General features: G+C 49.0%; 1 protein-coding gene across 1 annotated transcript in view; it reads right to left on the reverse strand.

Annotated features, from left to right (window-relative positions):
- The window catches only part of PLEKHM2 (pleckstrin homology and RUN domain containing M2), a 32,720-nt gene extending 11,860 nt beyond the window's left edge, over positions 1-20,860 (reverse strand). The window contains exons 1-9 of the mRNA XM_083752000.1: positions 20,295-20,860; positions 12,279-12,385; positions 10,838-10,947; positions 9,491-9,590; positions 8,663-8,750; positions 7,519-7,705; positions 6,339-6,398; positions 4,393-4,627; positions 1,224-1,976 (exon numbers count right to left, since the gene is read on the reverse strand). Of these exons, the coding sequence (XP_083608126.1) occupies positions 1,224-1,976; positions 4,393-4,627; positions 6,339-6,398; positions 7,519-7,705; positions 8,663-8,750; positions 9,491-9,590; positions 10,838-10,947; positions 12,279-12,385; positions 20,295-20,357 (1,703 nt within the window). The 5' untranslated portion in view covers positions 20,358-20,860. The remainder of the gene's footprint in view (positions 1-1,223; positions 1,977-4,392; positions 4,628-6,338; positions 6,399-7,518; positions 7,706-8,662; positions 8,751-9,490; positions 9,591-10,837; positions 10,948-12,278; positions 12,386-20,294) is intronic.
- Positions 20,861-23,749: the final 2,889 nt, after the last annotated feature.

Raw genomic sequence — 23,749 nt, forward strand, 5'->3', positions numbered from 1 at the left:
CAGTACTGATGCAACTGCCCCTGGCTTAGTTCTTGTTCCCACAGAGGAGAAGGGGAGACTGTTTTCTTCTCATTCCTTCCCCCACCCCCTAGTAATTCTATAATACAATTTCATGATAAACAAAAAACCCCTAAGTAAATAATGAGAGGAAGCCAGTAAAATTAAAGACGTTTTGCCTGGGTGGGGAAAAGGGGATGATTTAACCGAGGAACAGTTCAAAGGCAGTTTCTTGTCACTAAACAGGAAGGAATGAGAGGATGTCGCACAGGGGAAGCTCCTAATCGAAGGCACAGTAACAGTGGTACCTCAGGTTAAGAACTTAATTCGTTCTGGAGGTCTGTTCTTAACCTGAAACTGTTCTTAATCTGAAGCACCACTTTAGCTAATGGGGCCTCCTGCTGCCACTGCACCGCTGCTGCATGATTTCTGTTCTCATCCTGAAGCAAAGTACTATTTCTGGGTTAGCGGAGTCTGTAACCTGAAGCGAATGTAACCTGAGGTACCACAGTAGCTGGAAGCCTCAAATGAATTCTGCCAGCCCACCTGGGCCAACGCAGCACCTCAGCTGTGGCAAGTCAGAGAAGCTGCCTGGGTTTTTAAAAACACAAAGACTGCACAACGTAATGTTTTGTCAGCTACGCCATCTGCATTCTTTGTCATCAGCAAGTGAATGCAGCCAACAAGAGATTCCAGGATGAACGGCTCCACCGTGAGGTTAGCAGGCCGGAGTGACAATTTGCCAGACAGATAAAAAACGACTGAGAATTCCTTCCCCCGCCCCCCGGTCTTTTCTCCTTGTGTCAGGAGACCCAGCAGAAGGAGCCAGCCACCTTTTTGGGGGGTGGGATTTGATATCCCGCTTTATCACTACCCAAAGGAGTCTCCAAGCGGCTAACATTCTCCTTTCCCTTCCTCCCCCACAACAAACACTCTGTGAGGTGAGTGGTGCTGAGAGACTTCAGAGAAGTGTGACTGGCCCAAGGTCACCCAGCAGCTGCATGTGGAGGAGCGGGGAAGCGAACCTGGTTCACCAGATTACAAGTCTACCGCTCTTAACCACAACACCACTTTTTGTCAGGTAGAGAAACTCATACACCTTGTTTATAAGGGGAATAACTGTTTCCCCTTCCCATCCTACCCTGCCCTGGGTCAGAAAGGCTCCCACCTTCTTTCACCCTCTGTCGCGGGCAGCTTTATTTGGTTCCCTCTGCGCAGCCACTTACCTGAACTCAGAGGGGTGAGCTGCCTCAGAAGGGCTCCCCTGGCCTTCTTCCACGCCAGAGTCTTCAGCGCTGCTCAGAGAGGGGCTGGCCCTGTCTCCCTTTAGCTTACCGAGGGCCTCCACACTGCCTGCCTCAACCACCTCCTGCTCCTGCAAGTCCGTTGCTATGCGTGGCCCAGCCGTCTCTCCTCCTCCTCCTTCCTCCTCTTCTCTAGCAGCTTGAGGGCCACCAGGAACATGTGGCGGTTGACCATCCCCTGCAGCGTCATGGCGGCCACCACCTGCCGAAGCAGCGTTTGGACTCTCGACGGTAAAGCGGTAGAAATCCATGGGGGCCGAAACCCCCTCGCTAACGCTGCCAGAGAGTGGCCCCTCCGAGGGGGCCTCCTCTGGCAAGACGGTCCGAAAGGACTGGTCCGGGGGCTCGAGGGAGCGGCTCCACCCACCGGCATCGTCCAGGGAGTCAATCACCCTGCTCAGAGATTGCCCCATCCTCTCCATGGAGGTGTCCTTCATCTCGGGGATGCACAGACCCAGCTGGGGAAGGGCGGGGCTCCTCTCGCTGCTGACATCTGGGTTGGCCTCCAGGACAGATTCCTGCCGCCTGGCTCCAGTGCCCGACTTGTCCCCCTCGCCTGCCCCTTGAGTTCCAGCCTGGGCCGCAGAAGAGTTGGGAGTGGTGCTGGAGTCCTCCTGTCTGACCTCTTCGGTCTTGACCTTTTTCTTCTTGCCTGTCTTCTTCTTTTTAGCTAATCTACAAAGAGATGGAGAAGTATTAGATAGATAGATGATAGATAGATGATAGATAGATAGATAGATGATAGATAGATAGATAGATAGATGATAGATAGATAGATAGATGATAGATAGATATAGATAGATGATAGATAGATGATAGATATCTAACACCGAGTAAATTGGCAAAAATGTATAACTCTAAATCAAATAAGTGTTGGAAATGTAAGGAGAAAGAAGGTTCTTTTTATCATGTGGTGGTCTTGAAGCTTCCTGGGAAATGATATATAATGAATTGAAAAAGATTATTAAAATAATGTTTGTAAAAAAACACCCAGAAACTTTCCTTTTGGGAATTATAGGGACAGAACTACCCAAACTATACAAAAATTATTCATGTACGCTACCATAGCAGCAAGAATGTTACTTGCCCAAAATTCGAAAGAAGCAGAAGTCCCAGCAAAAGAAGAATGGATACAAAAACTTATGGAATATGCAGAAATGGCGAAACTTACCAGAAAAAAATAAGAAAAATAAGATAGCAAGCTTTTTATAAAAGAACGGAAATGGTTTATTGAATATTTACAGACAAATTGTAAACAGATAAGAACACTGGCAAGATTTTTGTAATCTGCAGTTTTAAAAGAGTTTATTTTTTAAAGTAGATGAATAAATGAGTAAAGATAATTTGGAAATGCAGAAGATATTAAAAATAAATTTAAGGAACCGCAGAAAGGGGGGAAGGAAGTCAAGTTTTGAAATGTTAAAATGACTGTAAAATTGAAATGCATGAACCTGAAAATCATAAATAAAATAAAATAAGAGATGGAGAAGTAGAGGCACCGTGAGGCATAAGAGCAGTGTCAGGCAACGGGGGTATTGGGGGGCAGCGACAGCCCTCCAGAAAACGCAGCCAGCGTGAATATTTGGTCCCATACCGAAGAACACCCCCCTAGGCTTATTAGGAATAGAAGCAGCTGGCTGGGGCTGATGGGAATTGAAGTCCAGCAACATCTGGAAGGCCATGGCTCCCCCAAACCTAAACTAGACTGTCACTTGCCTCTCCTGCCCCTGCTTACCTCCATCACAACTCTGCCTCCTCTTTAAGGCAGGGGTGTGGAACCTGTGGCACTCTGGGTGTGGGACTCCAGCTCCTTCCATTTTCCCTGACCACAGGCGATGCTGGGTCTGGAGGGAGTTGGAGTCAAGCAACATCTGGAGGGCCACAGTTAGCCCAGCCATGAGTAAAATAGAGCAAGGTGCTGCCTCTTTCATCCAGGTAAATTATAATACTGTATGTTTTAAGGAGGGGACAATAGCAGTGAAGCCTATCCACCTCACTGGTATCTCTGACTGCAAACCTGCTGACTGTCAGGAGTAGAGGACACTCAATTAGATGGAAGAATGGCCCAATTCAACAGGAATGCTGAAGAGGTACTCCCTTACTACGACCTTTGACCCCTCAAGAAGTGAGGTTTTTTAGGATATACTCTCTTCCTCTGACTTGCTTCAACTGTTAATACGGTAAAGGTAAAGGGACCCCTGACCATTAGGTCTAGTCGTGGCTGACTGGGGTTGTGGCGCTCATCTCGCTTTACTGGCCGAGGGAGCCGGCGTACAGCTTCCAGATCATGTGGCCAGCATGACTCAGCCACTTCTGGCGAACCAGAGCAGCGCACGTAACGTCGTTTACCTTCCGCCGGAGTGGTACCTATTTATCTACTTGCACTTTGACGTGGTTTCGAACTGCTAGGTTGGCAGGAGCAGGGACCAAGCAACGGGAGCTCACCCCGTCGCGGGGATTCGAACTGCCGACCTTCTGATCGGCAAGTCCTAGGCTCTGTGGTTTAACCCACAGCGCCACCCACTGAATTTTAAATTGCTGTAGCCTGCCCTGGGATGATGATGATGATGCTAATGATAATGCTAGCCCAAAGATGGAAAGCACCAACAGTTCCGACCAAGGAAGAATGGCGAGCCAAACTGAAATGCTGAAATGGCAAAACTGATTGGGAGACTCAGGAATCAAGAAGATAATGACTTTAAAAAAGAATGGGGAAAATTTATTATTTACTTAGGAGACCATTGTAAACAAATAAAAATGTTAGCTGGACTTTAAAAATAACTTGCAAAGAAACGAAAAATATGGACAATTTAGAGAAATGAAAACTGGAGAACCTAATGATATGTAGTTTTAGAAAAACCATTTTAAGCATCCATGCAGGGGAGGTGGGGAAGTCACGAGATTCAGAGAATCTCATATATGGATATGGCTCAAGTTTTTTCTCTTTATTATTTTGAATTTGTTTTTGTAAAAACCAATAAAAATATTTTTTAAAAAAGATAAAGATAATGATAATTATGATAATAAGCAGTTTCATAGGATTCCAGCTGGCCAGGGAACCCTGGACTTTCTGCCCCCCCACCCTGCTGACCTTATGACCTCCAGCTCCATGAAGTTCTCCGATTGGTCTGTGCCCTCTGTGGTTGTGAGGTCTGCCTTCTCTTGGGAGGCAGAGTGGACTGGGGTGGTCTCAACGGAGGACACCTCCGCCTTCTCGTTGAAAGGGTTGTAGCGCTGCTGAGTTGGGCTCTTGGCCGACGCTCGGCAGTTGTTCACCTCGGAGGCTGTGGAGCGCGAGCAGCTGAGGGTGTCTGTTAGGTCTCCGTCTGAGCAAGAGGAGAAGAAAAAGCAACAAAGTGTGATTCAGCTCCCCCCTCCCTACGAGAAGGTCCTGAAGCCAGAAGCAAAGCCTGGGGAAAGAGTGGCCCATGAAGGACCCTCCGGCAAAGGGATGGTTTTTGGTGCCCCCTGCAGACCTCCTGAGACAACTCAGGGTCATTCAAAGTAAGCAGCCAGGAATCAGAGGAGGACTCGTCTACATCACAAGTGCTCATTGGTTTTGGTTTAAAACTAGTTTTGGAAACTTATCACAGATTGCGATATTTATCATCGTTCAGCCCGGACACTGAGATCCAGCACCGAGGCCCTTCTGGTGGTTCCCTCACTGCGAGAAGTGAGGTTACAGGGAACCAGACAGAGGGCCTTCTCGGTGGTGGCACCCGCCCTGTGGAACACCCTCCCTTCAGATGTGAAGGAAATAAGCAGCTATCCTATCTTTAAAAGACATCTGACGGCAGCCCTGTTTAGGGAAGTTTTTAATATTTAATGCTGTACTGTTTTTAACACTCGATTGGGAGCCGTCCAGAGTGGCTGAGGAAATTCAGCCAGATGGCCGGGGTATAAATAAATTACTACTACTACTATTATTATTATTATTATTATTATTATTATTATTATATCATGGCATTACAATCTGGCAAAGGCAGTGAAAAGTCTTATTCAGCACCCCCTGATGCTTTAACGCCTGTTTGGACAGAACTCACAGGTTTTCAAGCTTGATCAGCTATTTAAAGAACTACAGCATTGTGGTGCAGAAATGCCCGAGTGCTGAGCTGCCTTGGGATTGGACTTGGCTCCAAGCAAGGCAAGAGGAGCAGTCCCATTCAGCTGCTCTGTAAGCAACCCAACATCAGCCATGAACAAGTGCCCCAAACCCTGAACACCGCAGGGTTGGTAGGCAGATTGCTCTTGGAAGAGAACGGAAAATGGGCAGGAGGAGCCTCAACTCAACGTTCTGAGCACCTTCCCACTGGCAATTTCTGCTGTCCTGTCCTCCCTGTCTCCCTTTCCAATCATAAGGACTAGAAGCTCGCCTACAAACAAGACAAAACAATAGAGAGTCCTTGGTTTCCTTCTGCTGCAAAGCCCTGTGAGGAGGAGGAGGCGGCAGCCCGTAAAGAGGGAGAGCAGAGCAAAGAGATGGGCCCGTTTAAAAAATGAGGCTGCCAGTGGGGAAAGGAGGGTTGGTGGCAATCAAGTAAGTGATGGCTTCTTTCAGGTCTTTCCCATGCACTGTTGGAACAGAGAAAGCGGTTAGTGGCCCAGGAGAAGGGAGAAGGTGATCACCGACGCCTGTGCAGAAAAAGAGGGTTTGGAAGGCTTGTTAATCTGGAGACGAGGAGGACACCCAGCATCTCATGCTGCCAGAGACAAAGCCACAGAACGAGGAAGGATGTTAAAGACACTCAGGACTGGCCCCACCGGGAGGGAGAGGGAGGTCAAAGGCTGCGGGGAAGGGCCAGCGAGGTGGAGAGCCTTGCTTCCCAGAGTGCCGCAGCACCCAGTGCCAAGCCCTTGTTTACCCCACAAGGAACGGCGGAGGGAGGGACCTCACACTCTTCTGAGCCGTTGGTTCCCCCTAGGGGTGCCAAGCGGCTTTAGGGACCCATGGCGGGGCATGCAAGCAAGCTCTGACGAAGGAAACAAAAGCGGCACAGAGAGAGCACGGCTACGGAGAAGCGGGCGAGCTGGTCGCACCTTCCCAGGCTGTGGTGGGCATGGACGGCACTGCAGGGAACACATCTCCAAAATCATAATCTACAAAACGAGGGATAAAAAAGGAGGGTTAGAAATGGAGGCTGAAGGAAGGGGTGGGGAATAAATGGCCAGTAGTGTGTGCAAGGGGGGCATCAAGGGGGACAGAGGCGGGGTGCTAATTCATTGCTCTTATTATTTATATCCCACCTTTTTTCTCCAAAGAGCTCTAGAATGGTATACATGGTTTGCCTCCTCCTCATTTAATGGCAACAACAACCCTGCGAGGTAGGTTGGGCTGAGAGGAAGTGACCCTGAGCTTCATGGCCAGGCAGAGATTCGAACCCTGCTCTCCCAGGCCCTAGTCTGACAATCCGTCCACTACATCATGCTGGTTCTTCCCAGCAGCACAGGTGTACATATGGGGCAGAGAGGTGGGGAACTGTGGCTGGATTATACCACTCCAGGCTATGGGGGGGGGGAAGGTGCCAGTTTCCAAATGCTCCCCCAAATACAAAACTTCCAGAAAGGAAACGCCATCATCGCCAGCAACAAACATGGCAGTTTACCAGGGAGTTTACCAGTTTGGTCTACTCCTTAGTTGTGCCTGCCTTCTATACCTCTGGGTCTGTTCCTGCTTGCTTGTTCGTTTTTTGAATGCAAGAGGGCATTAAAAAAGTGGTTCCCCTGACTGGCTCTCAGATGTGGTACAGTCCAGTCTAGCACCCAGGTCATTCTACAGCACAGGCAGATGAGGCTTAACCAGCATCAGGTGGGGAGAAAACCGTGCAACATGACATTTTCAAATACCTTATTAAACATATCAGTCTTAGAGAAGTACTCCATTCATGTGTCTCCAAGAGGAAGCCTTTTAGGCCATGGAGAGACCTGGCTGCAGGTAACTCCCCCACCCTGGGTTTTGCCCACAAAGACAGGGAGATGTCACCCACGCTCTGGGTCTCCAGCACAGAGGGATGGAATACCCTACTAGCAAAATCACTCACGCTCCCTCCCCTTCTCTCTGCAGAGAAACAGCACCACTACTAGATACCCAAACTGGATTAACTCTCTGTGCCTTCGCCCCAAACTGATGTTTTGTGAGCAAGGAGGGATTTCTGCCTGCAGACTTCAGGCACTGTGCACCGATCGCCTGGCCCTGTTCAAACACTTGAACCCCACTTACCCTCGCTGGAGGGGGCAATGGCACTGTCATCCCATTCCAGGTTGGTGGAGGTGACGGAATTGAAGGAGTTGAGGGAGAGGCTGTCTGAGCCATGGACTGAGCTGGGCAGGCGGTCCTCGAAGTCCAGCAGGTACTGAGGCTTGTAGTAATCTGGCATGTAGGGCGCCAGGTCCAGGTAAGGGGCATCCTGGAAGGGCCAGGGAAAAACCTGGGGTTACTGTTCATCTAGGGAATGGAGAAATGCACCTCCTGACCTGCCTCCCCTAAGGAGCCCCTGCTGGCAGCACAGCTGGCTGCTCACTGCTGCCACCATCCTCCTTCCAGGCACCACCTCTCTTAGGGCACCTGCATGTGGCCAGCTGCCTCCAAGCACTGCAGAGAACTGGAGCCACAGTCATACCAGCGCTCAGAGGGGCTGCTTATTAAGGAAGAACAAGAGGGGGTAACTTGACTAGGGAGAAGTCTCAGTACCCAGAGCCCTGGGAGAGGCATCTTTGTGGGGAAAGGGTCTGCTTGCAGGCTCCTTGACACTGATGCGCCTGGTTGGCAAATTAATTGAAAAGGGCTCGCCACTGAAACTCAGGACACACCTCAAGGCACCTAAGGAATAAAAGGAAGGCGAAATGCTGCTCCTCTTTGGTCCAGACTAAATCAGAAGGCTGTAGCAAAAGGGGTTTGAACAGCCAATGTAATGAAGGGGTCCCTCTTGAGTCTCTCCCCCCCCCCCCTGCCAGCCCAGTAAATCACTTTCCACACAGGGCTCTTAGTCCTAGTGTCTAGCAAAGTACTTCTTAAATGCTGCTAATGTAATACAGAAGACGCAAGGGCCTTTCAAAATGGGGGAAAAAATCAATGCAGCATCTTTATTTGGCCGTAGATGCAGGAAATTGAAGGGTAGGGCAGGAGGTGGATTAAGCTTTCCTCGTGGCACCAACAAGATGCTGCAACTCAAAAGGAGGAATGGAAATTTCCGTGCGTGTATTCTAAGCCTGATGGAAGTTGTGCTGCCAAAGACTGGGGTAGTCAAATGGGGGCCAGGGGGATTGAAAAACACCGGGCAGGTTTGCATCAAGAGTTTGTTCTTTGCTGCTTCTCTGTGTGTGTCTCTCCGCTACTCTCCAGCAAGAGGAGATGATTTGCTCACCAGGTCCAAATCAAAGCGGATGAACTCCAAACCAGAGACCAGCGTGAGGAAGAGGGTCAAATGATGGTGGCTGCAGACAAGAGCGTTCCTGTGGGAGAGAGAAGTTGAAGCTGGTCATCCAAGAACCCAGAGGTTTCGTGGCCCACCCAGGTAAAAACAAAGCCCAACCTCTTCCCTCTTCCCTTCCTTCTGCAATCCAAAAAGACAAATTCTGCAAGTTCAGCAAGGAAGGAAAGATTGAAGAGGCTTCCATTTAATATTCCAAGTCACATAAGCAGATCTGTCAGTTCGGACTCCTTGCAACATCATTGAAGAAAAATATGTTGGTTTTCCAGAAAATTTTGAATCAGTTTTCTTTGTCTGGTATTCTGAACTGAACTGTGTTACACTGTTGTAAACATTTTCCTTTTGCGGGTCTTGTTTAAATAAAATCATTAAGTTTTTATTTAAAAAAAGAAAAGAGAAGAGAAGTCTTCTGGCACCCTCAGCCAAATGGAATCTGAATTAGTGTGTTTATTTGAATTTCATTTAGAAAATGAAAGTAAGTCACCCATGCTAGCGATATGTACCGTTTAAACCTTTTCCCAATAACCCAAAGACTGTTGAACTGCAATATTCAATTAGGTGGAGACACCCAATAATGTAAACTTTGTGTGTTTTCTATGGTGCATTCAACAAGACGATTAACTTAAGAAACCAGTGAACTGGAATAGTTGTATGTATTTTAAAACATGCCGACTCAACAGTTTGCACTTCCCATACACTGTTTGAACATTAAGGGTGGGGGGAAGTGCAGCTGTGCCTTCTCCATGCCAGTGCCAGACTCACTTGACGTAGTACTTGTGCAGCAGACTCAGGTTCTCCTGGAAAAGGCGCAGGTAGCTTTCCAGGGAGTTCTCATTGAGGGCCAGGTACAGCCATGCTCGGCCTGCAAGAGGGAGGGGGGCGAAAAAGGAGAGGGCTTTACGGGCACTGCATGAGGAGTAGGCAACCTCCCACCCGCCATGGTTAAATGTCAAGAGCAATGCACAGGCTTTGGGTAATGCCTCCGAGATGTCATCATGAGACAATGCTCAGCTGCTGCCAAGAGGTGCTGGGAAGCCATGCACTCTGGGCCTGGCCATGCCCTGCTCCTTAACCTCAGGTTGCAGGACAAGACAGCTTTTTCTGTATTACACAAGGCCAAGCCCATCAAATGTCCCAGGATTAAGCCCTTTTGAAAAAGGTGCCAGCCTTAAATCAGCCCCTGCTTTAACCAGCAAAACACTATGGGATCAGAGCATCCTTGCCCCTGTTAAGGAACCTGGTTCTGTACAAAGCTGGCAGCCTGGCGAAGATCTCAGTGCAGCTCAGAAGCTTGCATGTCCTTGTGTCAGCAGAGAGGGGTCTAGGGAACACAAATTCCCCTCCCTGTCCCAACGTATTTCAGAGTCAACACAACATGGTTACGGTAGGCCTGGGGAGTGCCTGGATGGGGGACCCCTGTGAGGAGGAGGACTGTGGAACCAGCCAATGGCCTGGCAGCTGGAAGACCGGATCAGTCCTTTGGCTAGGAGCCCAAAGGGAGCAACAGCTTAGAACAGGATATGTGTTTCATTCATTTCAAAGTGTTTATATTCTCTCGTTCTACAGTAAAGAAAGCAACAACGGCAGTGCTCAGGGCAGATTTAAAAAACCCCCGAAACAACAGCAATACAGCATTAAAAATAATAATAAAAGACCACAGGAAAAGAGTTAACAGCTAAAATAACTGGAGTAGAGCCATTTAAAATCCAGAATTGTAGCCAATGCTAGCCCTACTCGGGGGTAGACCTGTCAAAGTTAAGGAACATAACTACTTTAGGTTTTTTAATTTAAATGCGTCTCCTCTGAGTAGGACTAGGACAATTCCTAACTGGGCAAATTAAAAGTTAGCTTAAATAAAAGTGTCTTATCTGAGTGGTGGAAGGCAGGCAGAGAGGGGCCAAAGGGACCCCCTGAAGGACAGAGTTCCTTAGTTTCTCTACTGCATCCTGAGTGCTCTAGTCCTGGCAGGAGCCAGGATGCAAAGGAGAGGTTTGTCTTCAGATTCCAGGGCACAGGTTGGGTTTAAGTCGAACCAGAAAACAGGTAACACAAACACTATGCCACATTACATCCCGGGAAGGCGGTTGCCAGGCTCTGGCCCACACTTACTGCGCCCCAAGTTGGTGGCCACATGCTCCAGGACCTCGATCTGCTCAATGGCTTCTCGGCGAGTGAAATGAACCACCAGGACCCAGTAGCCCGAAGGGAGATCTTGCAGCCTGTGGAAACGGAGGAGTAAAAACAGGGTGACGTAGGACAGCCACTGTGTCAAGGCCTCGGCCTCAGAGCTGTTTAACAGCCCAGCCTGCAATATGAATATTATTTATCTGTGTAGCTGGAGCCATTACAAAATAATAATAATACACAAAGCGGAATAAAATACATCACACAGTTACAATAATTATTGAAACCAGGCATTCTGTCAGACAAGAGTTTGCTCCCCTGAAGAATTTAACTCATCACCCCAGCAAACTTTTCTCTTTAAAATGGGCACTCTAAAGGCAAAACAGGTCACTTTTCCCGAATTGTAAGGGGGACCAGCCACACAGCCTGGAAGACACATGGAATTCCTTTCATTGCCTCCGCAGCCCCAGAAAAAAAGTTCAGGAGAGATCCAGCCCAGACCCAAAATATCTAACTCAACTTGCTCATGAATGGACTCCAGGTACCACCTCTCACCTTATAAGAACACCAGAGGAGCTTAGCTGCTGGATCAGGCCAAAAGCCTATCAAGACAAGTGTTCTGCCCCGCAGCAGCCAATCTGGTGTCTCCAGGAGGCTCACAGGCAGTGCGTGAGCACAACGGCCCCATGGCTGTTCCCCACCAGTTGGCATTCAGATGGCCTGCCATCTCTGATACTGGAGGAAGACTGTGGCTGCCGTAGCTAGCAATTCCCCTCGGTGAATTTCTGCCCAAGGTGGGGGTCCATCACCACCTCTGGAGCAGCAAGTTCCACAGCTCAGCTCTGTGAGAACTCATAAGCTGCTGCTGCTGCTTCCTGCTTGCCCTGAATCTCTCACCTTCTGAAAAGCTTCCCCTTGCCCACTTTCTCCACGCCTCTATCCCATCTCTCCACCTTTCTCCCTCCTTACACTAGCAAGTCCCAAACATAGCGACCTCTCTTCACAGGGGAGCTGCTCCATCGGTCATTTGGGTTTTTGTTTTCAGATCCTGTCTGAGGGGTGGTGATGAGAACCGTACGTCGTACTGCGAGTGAAGTTGCACCTTAGATCTGTAAAAGCGCACTGAGATATTGGCGACTTTAACTTCTGCCTGGCAGTTTTTCCTGCCTGAAGCTGGCAGGGCTTTTACGCCTAGCCTGTTGCTTTAAGAGAAAACGCTCACCAGTTCTCTCGTAAAGTGGGCCGAACAAGGAAGGGGGGGGGACGGTAAGAGCCCTTCCCAAGTGCCACTCAAACAAGCCGGGTTCTTAATTCACCAGGTGTTCCTTCGCCTTTGCAACATTTTCAAAGAGAGGAGTGGCACTGGGGGTTGGGAATATTTTCAGCACCGAACTGGAAAGTGGTTAGGAAGGCCTGGCTGCCTTACCCATACAGCAGCGCATGGTCAAGGTGCTCGCAGAGCCTCTGCAGGACCTTGTCGTGGTTCCTGATGGCCGGGGTTTCATCCTCGCAGGCGGCGAAGTAGCTTTGCAGCTAAGGGTGAGAGAAAGAGAAAAAACACGTCAGTGAATGAGTTTTGGGGGAGAGCATTCTGCCTTGTAGAATTACAGAACGGTAGAGCCGGAAGGTAGCAATGCAGGAATCGCGACACCCCAGAGGGGTCCAGGGGGCAAGCACCTAGGAGCTCAGACGCCTCTCAAGGGCTCAAAAGGCTTTTCCTAGCCCTGCCTGAAGATGCAGAAGAAGAAGAAGAAGAAGAAGAAGAAGAAGAAGAAGAAGAAGAAGAAGAAGAAGAAGAATAGTTTGGATTTGATATCCCACTTTATCACTACCCAAAGGAGTCTCAAAGCGGCTAACATTCTCCTTTCCCTTCCTCCCCCACAACGAACACTCTGTGAGGCGAGTGGGGCTGAGAGACTTCAGAGATGTGTGACTAGCCCAAGGTCACCCAGCAGCTGCATGTGCAGGAGCGGAGATGCGAACCCGGTTCACTAGATTACGAGTCCACTGCTCTTAACCACTACACCACACTGGCTCTGCTGACGGGGACTGAACCTGGGGCCTTCTGTTTGCAAGGCAGGCGCTCTGGCCGTGAGCTATTTCCTGCAGGTGACAAGAGGGGTCCAACAGTGCAGCAAGCGGGGGTGGGGGGGGGCCCAGGGAGATATTTATTGTGGGTACCTTCCATCAGACCACCTCTGTATGCCTGCTAGGATACAGTTGTGTACACAGACAGTTCTCCCGGCCAATCAGACGCACAGAGCAAGGTGGGAGGGACATTTTCTCCCTAAGCCAGGGTTCCCAGCCTCGCCAGTTTTGGGAGGGACACCCAAGCAATGCGCTGCCTCAGCTGAATGAGGCTCCTGCGACGAGCTGATCGGATCGCAGGGAGAGCCTGGGGCAGGAGAGGCAACACCCCATAGCTCCCGTCGCCCATTTTGCAATTGCTCACTCAAGGGGTGTGTCCCAAAGTGTACCTGCACAGAAGCTCTCCAGCATAGACTGCAAGGAGGGGAGGGGGACGCAAGGAAGAGCTGCTCCTGGCTTGGAGGGGGTGGGGCCTGGCTGCCTCTTGGAGCTCTGCCCCCTAGGGGCTAATGGTGGCAAGTGCAAGGGAAGCAACACGGACGACACACAGGGAAGGGGGCTCAGCGGCAGAACATCTGCTAAGCATGCCAAAAGTCCCAGGCCCTGGCAGCATCTCCCCTGCTTGAAACCTTGGGGAGCCACTGAAACTAAAGGACTGAAGTTAATCATAGTTATTAATTCCAATGGATCTACTCTGAATAAATGTTAATTGGATACAACCCTTTCTTTCCCAACCATAAAGGAAATCTCAGAGTCCGACCGCACTACTGGCTCTAGGCCTGGCCCCAGTACAGCAATACCCACTGTACCACACTATCACACCCTTGGTGTGGATGCAGAACAGCACCCAAGCGGTGTTCGAAACTAGTCATTTTGCATCTGGCTATAGGTCACTTGCGTCAAGCGAAGATACCTGGGCACCAGGATGGTGCCTGACTTCTCCACCATCTGGAGATGCATGCCTGGGAATCATTGGATCTGGACCGTTTCCACACACTAATACCCCAACCTGTAGAATTCAATCAGTTACATTCTATCTGCACAATAAGAATGAATTTTAGGAGCCAAAATGCTTTTTTCTGGAAAAGGAGCAGTGAACAATGATATAGTTAATTGTTGTTGCTTGTCTTCACTTCCTCCACCCCACTGCCCTGCTCACAGTTGTGAAGAATATTCTTATGTTACGAATGGTCTGTGTAACCATTAAAAAAAAGAGGTTGGAACAGGCCAAAATATGTGGACTGTCCCTGGATCAATGGACTTTTCTTCTTTCAGTTCTCAGCGTTCTATACCTAGTTCATGGTTGCCATCTGAACTAGCCAGAATTAATCACAGTCAGTCCATCATTTGAAAAATAAGACTTCAGAGCCTCCTGGCCCAAAAATGGCAACTAAACATCCTGTGTTGGTGACTGACTTTGGTTTAAGGAGCCATTCGGCACCTAGTTTATATATATGACTTTCTCACACTGCACCCAATGGGGTAAAAACTGCATGTTCTGGTAAAAACACCTGCTCCGGGGGGGCTGAAAAATCCCGACCAGCAGGAAAGGCAGAAAGCTGAACCTCCCTCCCTGATCAGGGTGTCGATTCATGTGTCAACTGGATATCCTGCCAAGCAGTACTTGACTGATCAGGTTCTGCTCCAGCTGATGCCACCAAGCAAAGCTGACCCATAAGGTGACAGGGCAAAATTTCCTCCTGTGGGAATGCTGGTCTGGTGAGTCACAGAGCTATTTATAAACCCTTTGACAAGCAAAACAAACGGTGTCCATGTTTAAGAGACACCCATGTGATTGCCCAAGCGCATTCACAGGCAGGACACACAAACAGAGAGAGCACCGTAAACAGACGCCTGGCTGAGATGTTCGGCTTGAACCCGGCTGACCATTCAGAGCTGATGGAAAATAACCCCATGACAAGAGGGTCAGTCCCAGCCTCCCCTGCCGTATGGAGTGCTGAGGGGCCTATTGCTCTGTGGAATACTTTTCATGAACACCTAGTCCCTAACTGGGGATCCACAACTGCTCAGACCAGAAGGGAAGCAGTGTCTCTGCAACGTCCATACGTCACCAGGGCAGAGGGCTGGTATCTCATGCTTTGCATGCAGAAGACCCCAGATAGGAGCAAAATGCCTCTCTCTGCCGGATACCCTGGAGAGCTGCTGCCAGTCAGAGCAGGTGACACTGAACTAGATGGATCAATTAATCAACACTACATAACTCAGCTTGCCATGCTCCTCCTCTGTGGGCACAGGGGGCCACATGGGATGGGGGTGATGCCCACCAGAGACCCTTTCATGGCAACTCTGAGCCAGTTTGTTCAGCGCTCGGCTGCCAGCGCTCGGCTGCCAGCGCTGGGCAGATTCCAAAGACTGGAACAAGTCCAGAAAGGTAGCGGCTGGTGCAGCTCATGAGCTGAGCAGGCTGAGACTGACGCAAAGCATATGACTGCTCCTTCGAGGACGGAACAACCACTTCACAAAGGACGGAGTGGGGGGTTGCAGGGAGGCCATAGATCCCCTGCCATGCGGCAAAATCCTGGAAAGCACACTAAGAGAGGGCCCTGCAGAGAGGAGGAGGACTGTGGCTTGCTCACTGAAACCCCCCTAGAGGAAAGGGACTCCCCACTTAAGCCAACTTCTGCAAACTGGCCCTTGTACTGATGTGAAACTTCTCGAGAGAGGAAGGAGGGAATGTGCTTTTGACAGCATTCTCTGCTCACGGCAACAGCTGGAGGAAACTCTGCTGATGGTAACGCGGGAGCTGGAAAGTTGCTCTTCTCCATTTCGTTCTTTCGGTGGCCATTTGGGTCCTGCTCTACAGCCAGTACCTGGGGGCCCTGTCAGAGCTCAGAGCTGATCACACAGCAGCCCTCCTCACTTTCGCTGCCTGGATGCCAACGTTTGCCCCTTCCCTGGCCACACGCCATGACTGACTGGCCACAGGCTGCAGGAGACAAGGAAGGACAACAGCTCCCTCTTCCAACTCCCAGCCTTGGCCTCCCTCCTCCTGTGCCCAGCAACCAACACAGCCAACAGCTGCTCTGCTCCTACAAGGGGCCACTCTCAGCACCTTTCTCCTACTCCTCTGCATCACAGATCTTCCATGTACCTGCTAGTGGGTGCCTGACACAGCACACAACGCACAGGCTACACAGTCTGACACCAGTGGGAAACTCTTGTTTTATAAAGCAGCCCAGTAGTTGTTAAACATAGAAGACCGTGTTCCTGCCACTGAAGCTCAGGACCCTTTGGCTGAACTTCATTAATGGATTTACCTGATATGCAGCTGTTTCCCTTCACCTCAAAGAAAGAAATCAAGCCTTTAATACCACTCTTCATTGGAAATTCCTAGGGCTGAGATGAGCTGCTGCAGCCCCCTCCCCAGGGGATTGTGTTTCTTGCTGAAACGACAGTTTCCAGGAGTTGCGTTCCACGTTAGTCCTCCTCAGAGTAGGCCCACTGAAATTAGTGGGTGCGACTATCTTGGGGTCATTGATTTTAATGGGTTGACGCCGAGTAGGACTTACCTGGATACCACCCCAGGGTGCTTTAGGAAAGCCCACAAAAGGTTAGCACATATGCAATGGCAAAGACCACAACTCTTGCCAAAGAATTTTGCAATACTCCTTCACGCACCCACTGCATTATGCCACCCACTTTCAAACAAGAGAGATGAAGGAGTTGCAGCAATGCTCTCCTCTCAGGGTGGAGTTAGGGAACATTTGGGCATCTTATAAAATTAAACCTAGGCCCATCATCTGATTAACTAGTTTATGAAATGTATATTCCACCCTTCCCTCACAAATGAGCCCCGGGTGATGCGACCTTACAGTACGAACTCATGGAGACCCAATTTTATGAGGAAAAAACTACCGGACAGCAATTTATGAAAGTTTTGGGATCTCTACCTGCTTACTTCAGAATTTTGGAAAGGATTTTACAGGGTTTTTGCATTTTCTCTGCTTTGCAGCCACAGGGAGAAAGCAGGTGGGCATGGCCAAAACAACCACATGGGCCAAATGGGGAGGTCTGGTAGGTCACAGGCTGGAGATTCCCTAACCCAGCACTAGAGTTTATGCAATATTTCGTGTTGAGTGGGAAGAACCAGCCATGAAATACTGCCAATTTGTGCAACTGCTGTGGGACAAGTGGAAATGGATTTGCCTGGGGAAGACAGGAGCGGTTATGTGGAGCAAGGGGCTGATGGAGGGTGGAGGAGTTGAGCGAGTGAGAGGGGAAGAGAAGATGAAAGCAAGTCTGAAGACATCTCCTTGCTGGTATCTAGGGTGCACTGCTGATTGCTTTAAACGGTTTTAAGTTGTGATTACTTTATGTTGCATGTTACGCTATCTAACTGGAGCTATCAAAGAGGACCGTGTAGAAACAGTGACTAACCTACCAACAATGGCTAAGGTGTTCATTATGTACTTTCAGAAGAAACCCCACTGTCCTGCCTGCATTGGACCGGTTCTTAATAGAATCTGAGACATCTTGATGACGCCAAAATGAACATATTGTTCCTGGATGTGGAAAGGACTAAAGTTGAGCAAAGAAGCAGTGCATAATATCTGCAACATCCTGGAATGACAGATGTCAGGGCAATAGTAGCCTTATGAATGCACACACACAGTTATCTGAACATTTAACATATTTGCATTGTACAGGTGTATCTCTGCTTTGAATATTGCTGTTTGACTACACATATATACGTTTATCACAAAGAGTGATTTACTTTTTGTTACTGTTTTGTAAACCACTGTAAGAGTCTCCAGTTTAGGATTACGGATGGGCGATATCTGGTTTTCAACATTGTGATATGTCACCAGCTAAACGTTGCAATATACCGATATATCACAGTGTCTGAAATAGGAATGGCACTATGTAGAGGCATTGGCTGGCTTCACAGTTTTTCCTGCATCATGATTTCTGCATAGCACACACACACACACACATCATGATTCACAACATATTACCAAGTCAAAAATTATGAAACCGGTATCACAATATTGGCTTCAATCCAGTTTTGGATGATATATTGCCAGCCCTAGTTAGGATTAAGGCTAAGGATGAGCACTATAGGGTATAAAGAAATCCAAAGGCCAGATCTAGTAAAAGGATGAAGCCTTAAAAAAAAAAAAAAAAAGGATTTCAGCAGTGAATATAAAAGGCACAGTTTGGTAACAAAGAGGACAGACTTCACTCTAGTTCCCTACAACCAAGCAAAGTCATGGCAAAGGATAGCTAGATCTAGATAGTATAAAATCCTAGTTCTGCAAACTGAATATATTATCCAAAGGCACTTCCCCTTCATATTATGTCTGGCTGCAGATATTGCACAGAATGGCCTGTGCATTTGGATAAGTGGGTTATTATGGGCTTGGGGGATGAAAGTCTGGGGCAGGGAAAAGGTTACAAAAGGCCAAGGAGAAGAAAGAATGACTGGTAAATTGGATGATGCAGTGCTGGGAAACACAATTAATGGAATTATGAGAACAACACACTGCTGGCTCTCCTTCCTGCCAATCAATGGGCTGTTTCTTCAAGCAGCAAAGGACCAGCAGAGAGCAAAGTGCCTCCCATCGAAGGCATCTGCTTGTTTAAGAGGTTGGGAGAGATAAGCTCCACAAATCACTGAGGCTTTCCTGCTGGGGAAAGGCCTGTCATGGTGGGGAGCCATCAGGGTACCCTGCAGATGTTGCTGGACTCAAATACCTATCATTCACAGCTGCATGCCAAACAGTCAGAATAGCAGCTGCTGAGAAGCACAGCAGGGGGAGGATGCTGTTGAACTCAGGTCCATCATCTTGCAGACTTTCCAAAGGAATCTGGTTGGCCACAGCAAGGACAATTGGCCTTACGTTCTTAGGATGGTAGACCCTTGGTCACCTGGCTCAGGATGACCCACACTGACTGCCTAGGGTTTTGAGCAGGGGATGTTCCCACCTGGAGATGCCATGGACTTTCTGCACAGAAAGCAGGTGCTCCACCGCTGAGCTGCAGCCCTTCCCTTCAGCCTCGGTTTGTTGTCAGTAAAATGGGAACAGAGGCTTTTCTAAAAACATCCATTGCTGAAGAAAGCAGCCCTTTGGCCCACTGAAAATTCAACACGCGCTGCAACTTGCTTGTTGCTGAGACTGCATACCCAGGCTTATTACAGTCCAGCTAGGATAAGGAAGCAAGAGAGGAAAGTAGCTGGGCTGTGGGCGCGAAGGGAGACCATGCGGGAAAAGAGATGTACAGTCACAACCAGGGATGCTGGTTAAGTGATGTCATATGGTGCTAAAACAGAGGTGACAGCTTTGATGAAATGGTCAGAAAGCACAGCCTGAGCAGTTATCATTACCATGGGGTGGGCCCTGATAGGGTGCTCCTGGGTGTGTAATGTTCAGAAGAAGCCACACCAGCAGGAGAATCCCGTATTGTATTCTATGGCAGCTTCCCTGCCCCTGACTTTCTTCCTCCACGCCCACAACAATCCCCCAGCATAGGCTGCTTATAGCAGGGAAAGGACTGAGTAATCTGCAATGAACTAAAAAAGGCTGATTTAATAGTATTATAAGTAATACTATGCTGCTGTGGCTAATCACATCAACAACATGTGACAATGATGAAACGACGTTACTAGCAACACTATTGTTGCGGTACGTCAACAATGGGTTGCGTCCTCCTCTGAGAAGACCCACTGAAACCAATGGGCCAAAAATCCACCACGCCTATCAACTTCAGCGGGTCCAGCTCTGAGTGTAATTCATACCGGATAGCACATCTCGATTTTATTTATATTGCATTAAATCCATAACCTGCCCTTCCTCCCCGAAAGGAGCCCATGAAGCAGTTCTTAAGTGACTCAGATTCCTGTGACCTACCCTGCTCTTGGTTTAACTGCTTTTAATTTTGAAAGTGAAGCGAAGGCTGTAACCCTGGAGTCTGCCTGTCAAAGGGGGGGGGGAATAATAGTAGTAATAATAATAATAATAATAATAGAATTTATATATCGCCCTATACCTGGAGGTCTCAGGGCAGTTCACAGAAAAGGTAATAAATTTAAGAACGCCGATGATGGTAGCAAAAGGACAAGAAAACTGACAGATCTTAATAACAAATCATAATGATTGTGAATAACAGCAACAACAGCGAACAAGAATAACGAGTGACATGTAATAGTAATAACAACGAATAAGAATTGGGAGTAGGGGGGTGAAAGGAAGAGAAATATGCCGGGATGGGGGTGGCTGGCTGTGTGTGTCTGTTGTGGGGCTGGGAAGGGCACCCTTGTGGCGGGTCTGTGGGTCTCCCCCCCCCCCAAACAACACCCCAATTAAAAAAAAAAAACCCTCCCAACCCCGCTGACCTTCTTGACGGAGAGGGAGATGTTCTCCAGGATGCGGTCCTTGACCTGCCCGGGGGGCTCCATGGCCGGCGCCGACGCGCTCCTCTGGCGGAGACCCCGGCCGCCCCGACGGCGAGGACGTCCGCCCCCACGGCGCTGCGGACCCCTCGCTCCCTCCGTCCTGAGGGTCCCCCGGGGGCCACGGAGAGGAAGGTCCTCCCCCAACCCTCAAGGCCCGCCCCACAGCGGGGGCACTTCGGGGGCGGGGAAGAGGAGGACGAAGAGGGCCCACGGGAAGGATCCTGCGCGGAACCGAGGAGCGGGACCGGCCGGGGAAGAGGAGGAGGGGGAGGGCCGCCGCCGCCGCGGGGTGGAGCCGCCTCGTGACAAGCGGGGAGGCGCCCAGGGAGAGCGCCGGACCGGCCCCTCTCGCCTCGGGCCTCCTGCGGCCTGTGAGGAAAGGGAAGCGAGGAGAAGAGGCTCGGCCCGGCAAGGCGGGAGAAGAAGTGGCAGCCACCGAGACCGCTGCCGCCGCCTCTGCCTCCCGGCGGCTGCTGCAGTCCGTCCCCGGCCAGGCCGCTCTCGGCCCGCGCAAAGGACACCGGGAAATGTAGTTCGCCGGGTCTGAGGGGGAACAGGGAAAGCGTATATAGTGTGCCTAGGAGGAGAGGGAGAAGCGTGAGGGCTCTTCAGGGGCCCCCTTCCCACTCTACAATTCTACCAGTCCGTGGTGGAATCTAGACACACACACACACACACACACACACACACACACACACACAAAAAACCGCTGTGAAAATGCTTTAAAAAAAGAAAGACACGTTTTGAAAACTATGTTGAATCTGCCATGAGCTCACCACCGCCATCTAGTGTCACATTTGTATAATGCACTTGGAATGCTGTATTTGCAGATGTATAGCTGAGTCCATACAGTAATATTATAAATAAAATCTTTGTGGGGTTTTTTTTGGTGTGTATATCTATCTATCTATCTATCTATCTATCTATCTATCTATCTATCTAGTTTTCCTTCCTCCCATAGGTGAAGGACTTTGGGTTCCATTGCTTTAACTGTATGAATGTTTAATTGGGTTTTTTTTTAGTGATTGTTCCCTTCCCCTCCTATTCTCCCCTCCTATTTTTTGTTTGCCCCCTTGTTTTTCTCATGAAACCCTGCGAAGTAGACTAAGCCAAGAGGCAGAAGGGCACTCCCTGCTATTCTCCTCACAACAAACCTATCAGGTAGGCCAGGCTTTGTGTGAGGGCATCCTGCTCCTTTTTAGTCCCGCGACCACCCAGAGAGGAAGCCAACAACAAGGTCCACCAGCGCAGCTTTGCAGTTGAACGCAGCTTTGAACCCAGATCTCCTCCACCATGCAGCCTTGTGTTATTGTTAAGATAGTTTTTAAAGCTCTTGAGAGATATATTTTTGCAAGCTGCACGGGGTAGGAACTGACCAGAGAAAGGTAGGTTCTAAATACCAAAATAAATAAAGAACCCAATACCCTCATGCCAGCACCCCCATCTCTGGTAAAAACTTTCTTCAACCTTCAGCTCAGTGATGCAAACACTTCTTTTCTCCTTCCGCTAACAAAATTATGTGTGTGTAAATTCAAAGGCTGGGCTGGATGAATCCCTAGCCGGAATTAAGATTGCCGGAAGAAATATCAACAACCTTAGATATGCAGATGACACAACCTTGATGGCAGAAAATGAGGAGGAATTAAAGAACCTTTTAATGAGGGTGAAAGAGGAGAGCGCAAAATATGGTCTGAAGCTCAACATCAAAAAAACAAAGATCATGGCCACTGGTCCCATCACCTCCTGGCAAATAGAAGGGGAAGAAATGGAGGTAGAGAGAGATTTTACTTTCTTGGGCTCAGTGATCACTGCAGATGGTGACAGCAGCCACAAAATTAAAAGACGCCTGCTTCTTGGGAGAAGGGCAATGACAGGCCTAGACAGCATCTTGAGAAGTAGAGACATCACCTTGCCAACAAAGGTTCGTATAGTTAAAGCTATGGTTTTCCCAGTAGTGATGTATGAAAGTGAGAGCTGGACCATAAAGAAGGCTGATCGCCGAAGAATGGATGCTTTTGAATTATGGTGCTGGAGGAGACTCTTGAGAGTCCCAAGGACTGCAAGAAGATCAAACCTCTCCATACTGAAGGAAATCAACCCTGAGTGCTCACTGGAAGGACACATTGTGAAGCTGAGGCTCCAGTACTTTGGCCACCTCATGAGAAGAGAAGACTCCCTGGAGAAGACCCTGATGTTGGCAAAGATGGAGGGCACAAGGAGAAGGGGGCGACAGAGGACGAGATGGTTGGATAGTGTTTTCGAGGTTACCAGCATGAGTTTGACCAAACTGCGGGAGGCAGTGGAGGATAGAGGTGCCTGGCGTTCTCTGGTCCATGGGGTCACGAAGAGTCGGACACGACTAAACGACTAAACAACAACAACAACAACAAATATGCATGTGCAAATACGTGACCTCCTGCCCTCAACACACATGGCGTTTTCCAAATTTCAAGGGAGAGTAAGGTCCCAGCCCCCAGCAAGTTTACAATCTAAAATTTGTCTTGTGCTAATTCACCTCCTTCTGACACTGGATGGGAGCCTGTTTACACATTTTATTGTGTGAACACCCTTCCAAGATATACTACCTATTCAATTCCTCCTCCCTCCCAATTCGTTTTCCTTTTGTGCTATGTATTTTGGGGTTGCAAGGCTGTCCTTTTTAAAAAGTGATTAATTTAAATTCAGCAATTAAATTAAAATTAATTTAAATTCTTCAGATTAATTTAAAATCTGCAAGCACACATCTTACCAGCCTTACAAGAATTCCAGTGTTCACCCTGGGGAAAAAATACTTGCATTAGGCCAACCAAAATGTTTTACAAAACAGCGTGTACGACGTGGCAGTTGGCCTAATGAAGGTATTGCCCCAATGTGGATTTTCTTACATATTAAGGTAGCTCTGTGTGTCCTTGCCATAATGCCAGTTTCTATTCCATTCCAGAGGCAAAATGCAAGCTGGAGTTTGGCCCTTCTGTCAGCTTGTCAAGGCTTCACCGGTGAAATCCATGCCTATTTATTAAAGACAGAGATGAGTCATACCACAAGACGGAGACTAGAGTTGGCAACCCCTGCTTGGTGTGGAAGAGGAAAGCAAGCCCAAACAGGTAACTCGGTGGCCTATTTCTCGGGGTGAGCTTGCTAGCTTGGTGGAGTAAGCACCTTGGAGGTGTCACACACCCACAGATGCTAAGCTGAACCTGTCTAACAACTTTATAGGGTGCAGTGGGAAAGGTGTGCAGAAGTGCTTGAGGGGATGCAAGCAAGAATACAAAAGTGCTCCAGCATCAGCAGTGTGCTACTGGATCAAAGGCCTGTGTGGACCAGTATCCTAGACATGGTGCAGCAGCACTTGCCAAGGCGTGTCTAGGCTCCCTTGCGCCCTTGGCAAGGAGCTG

Source organism: Podarcis gaigeae (genome assembly GCF_964106915.1).
Source record: "Podarcis gaigeae genome assembly, chromosome: 8".
Lineage (NCBI taxonomy): Eukaryota > Metazoa > Chordata > Lepidosauria > Squamata > Lacertidae > Podarcis > Podarcis gaigeae.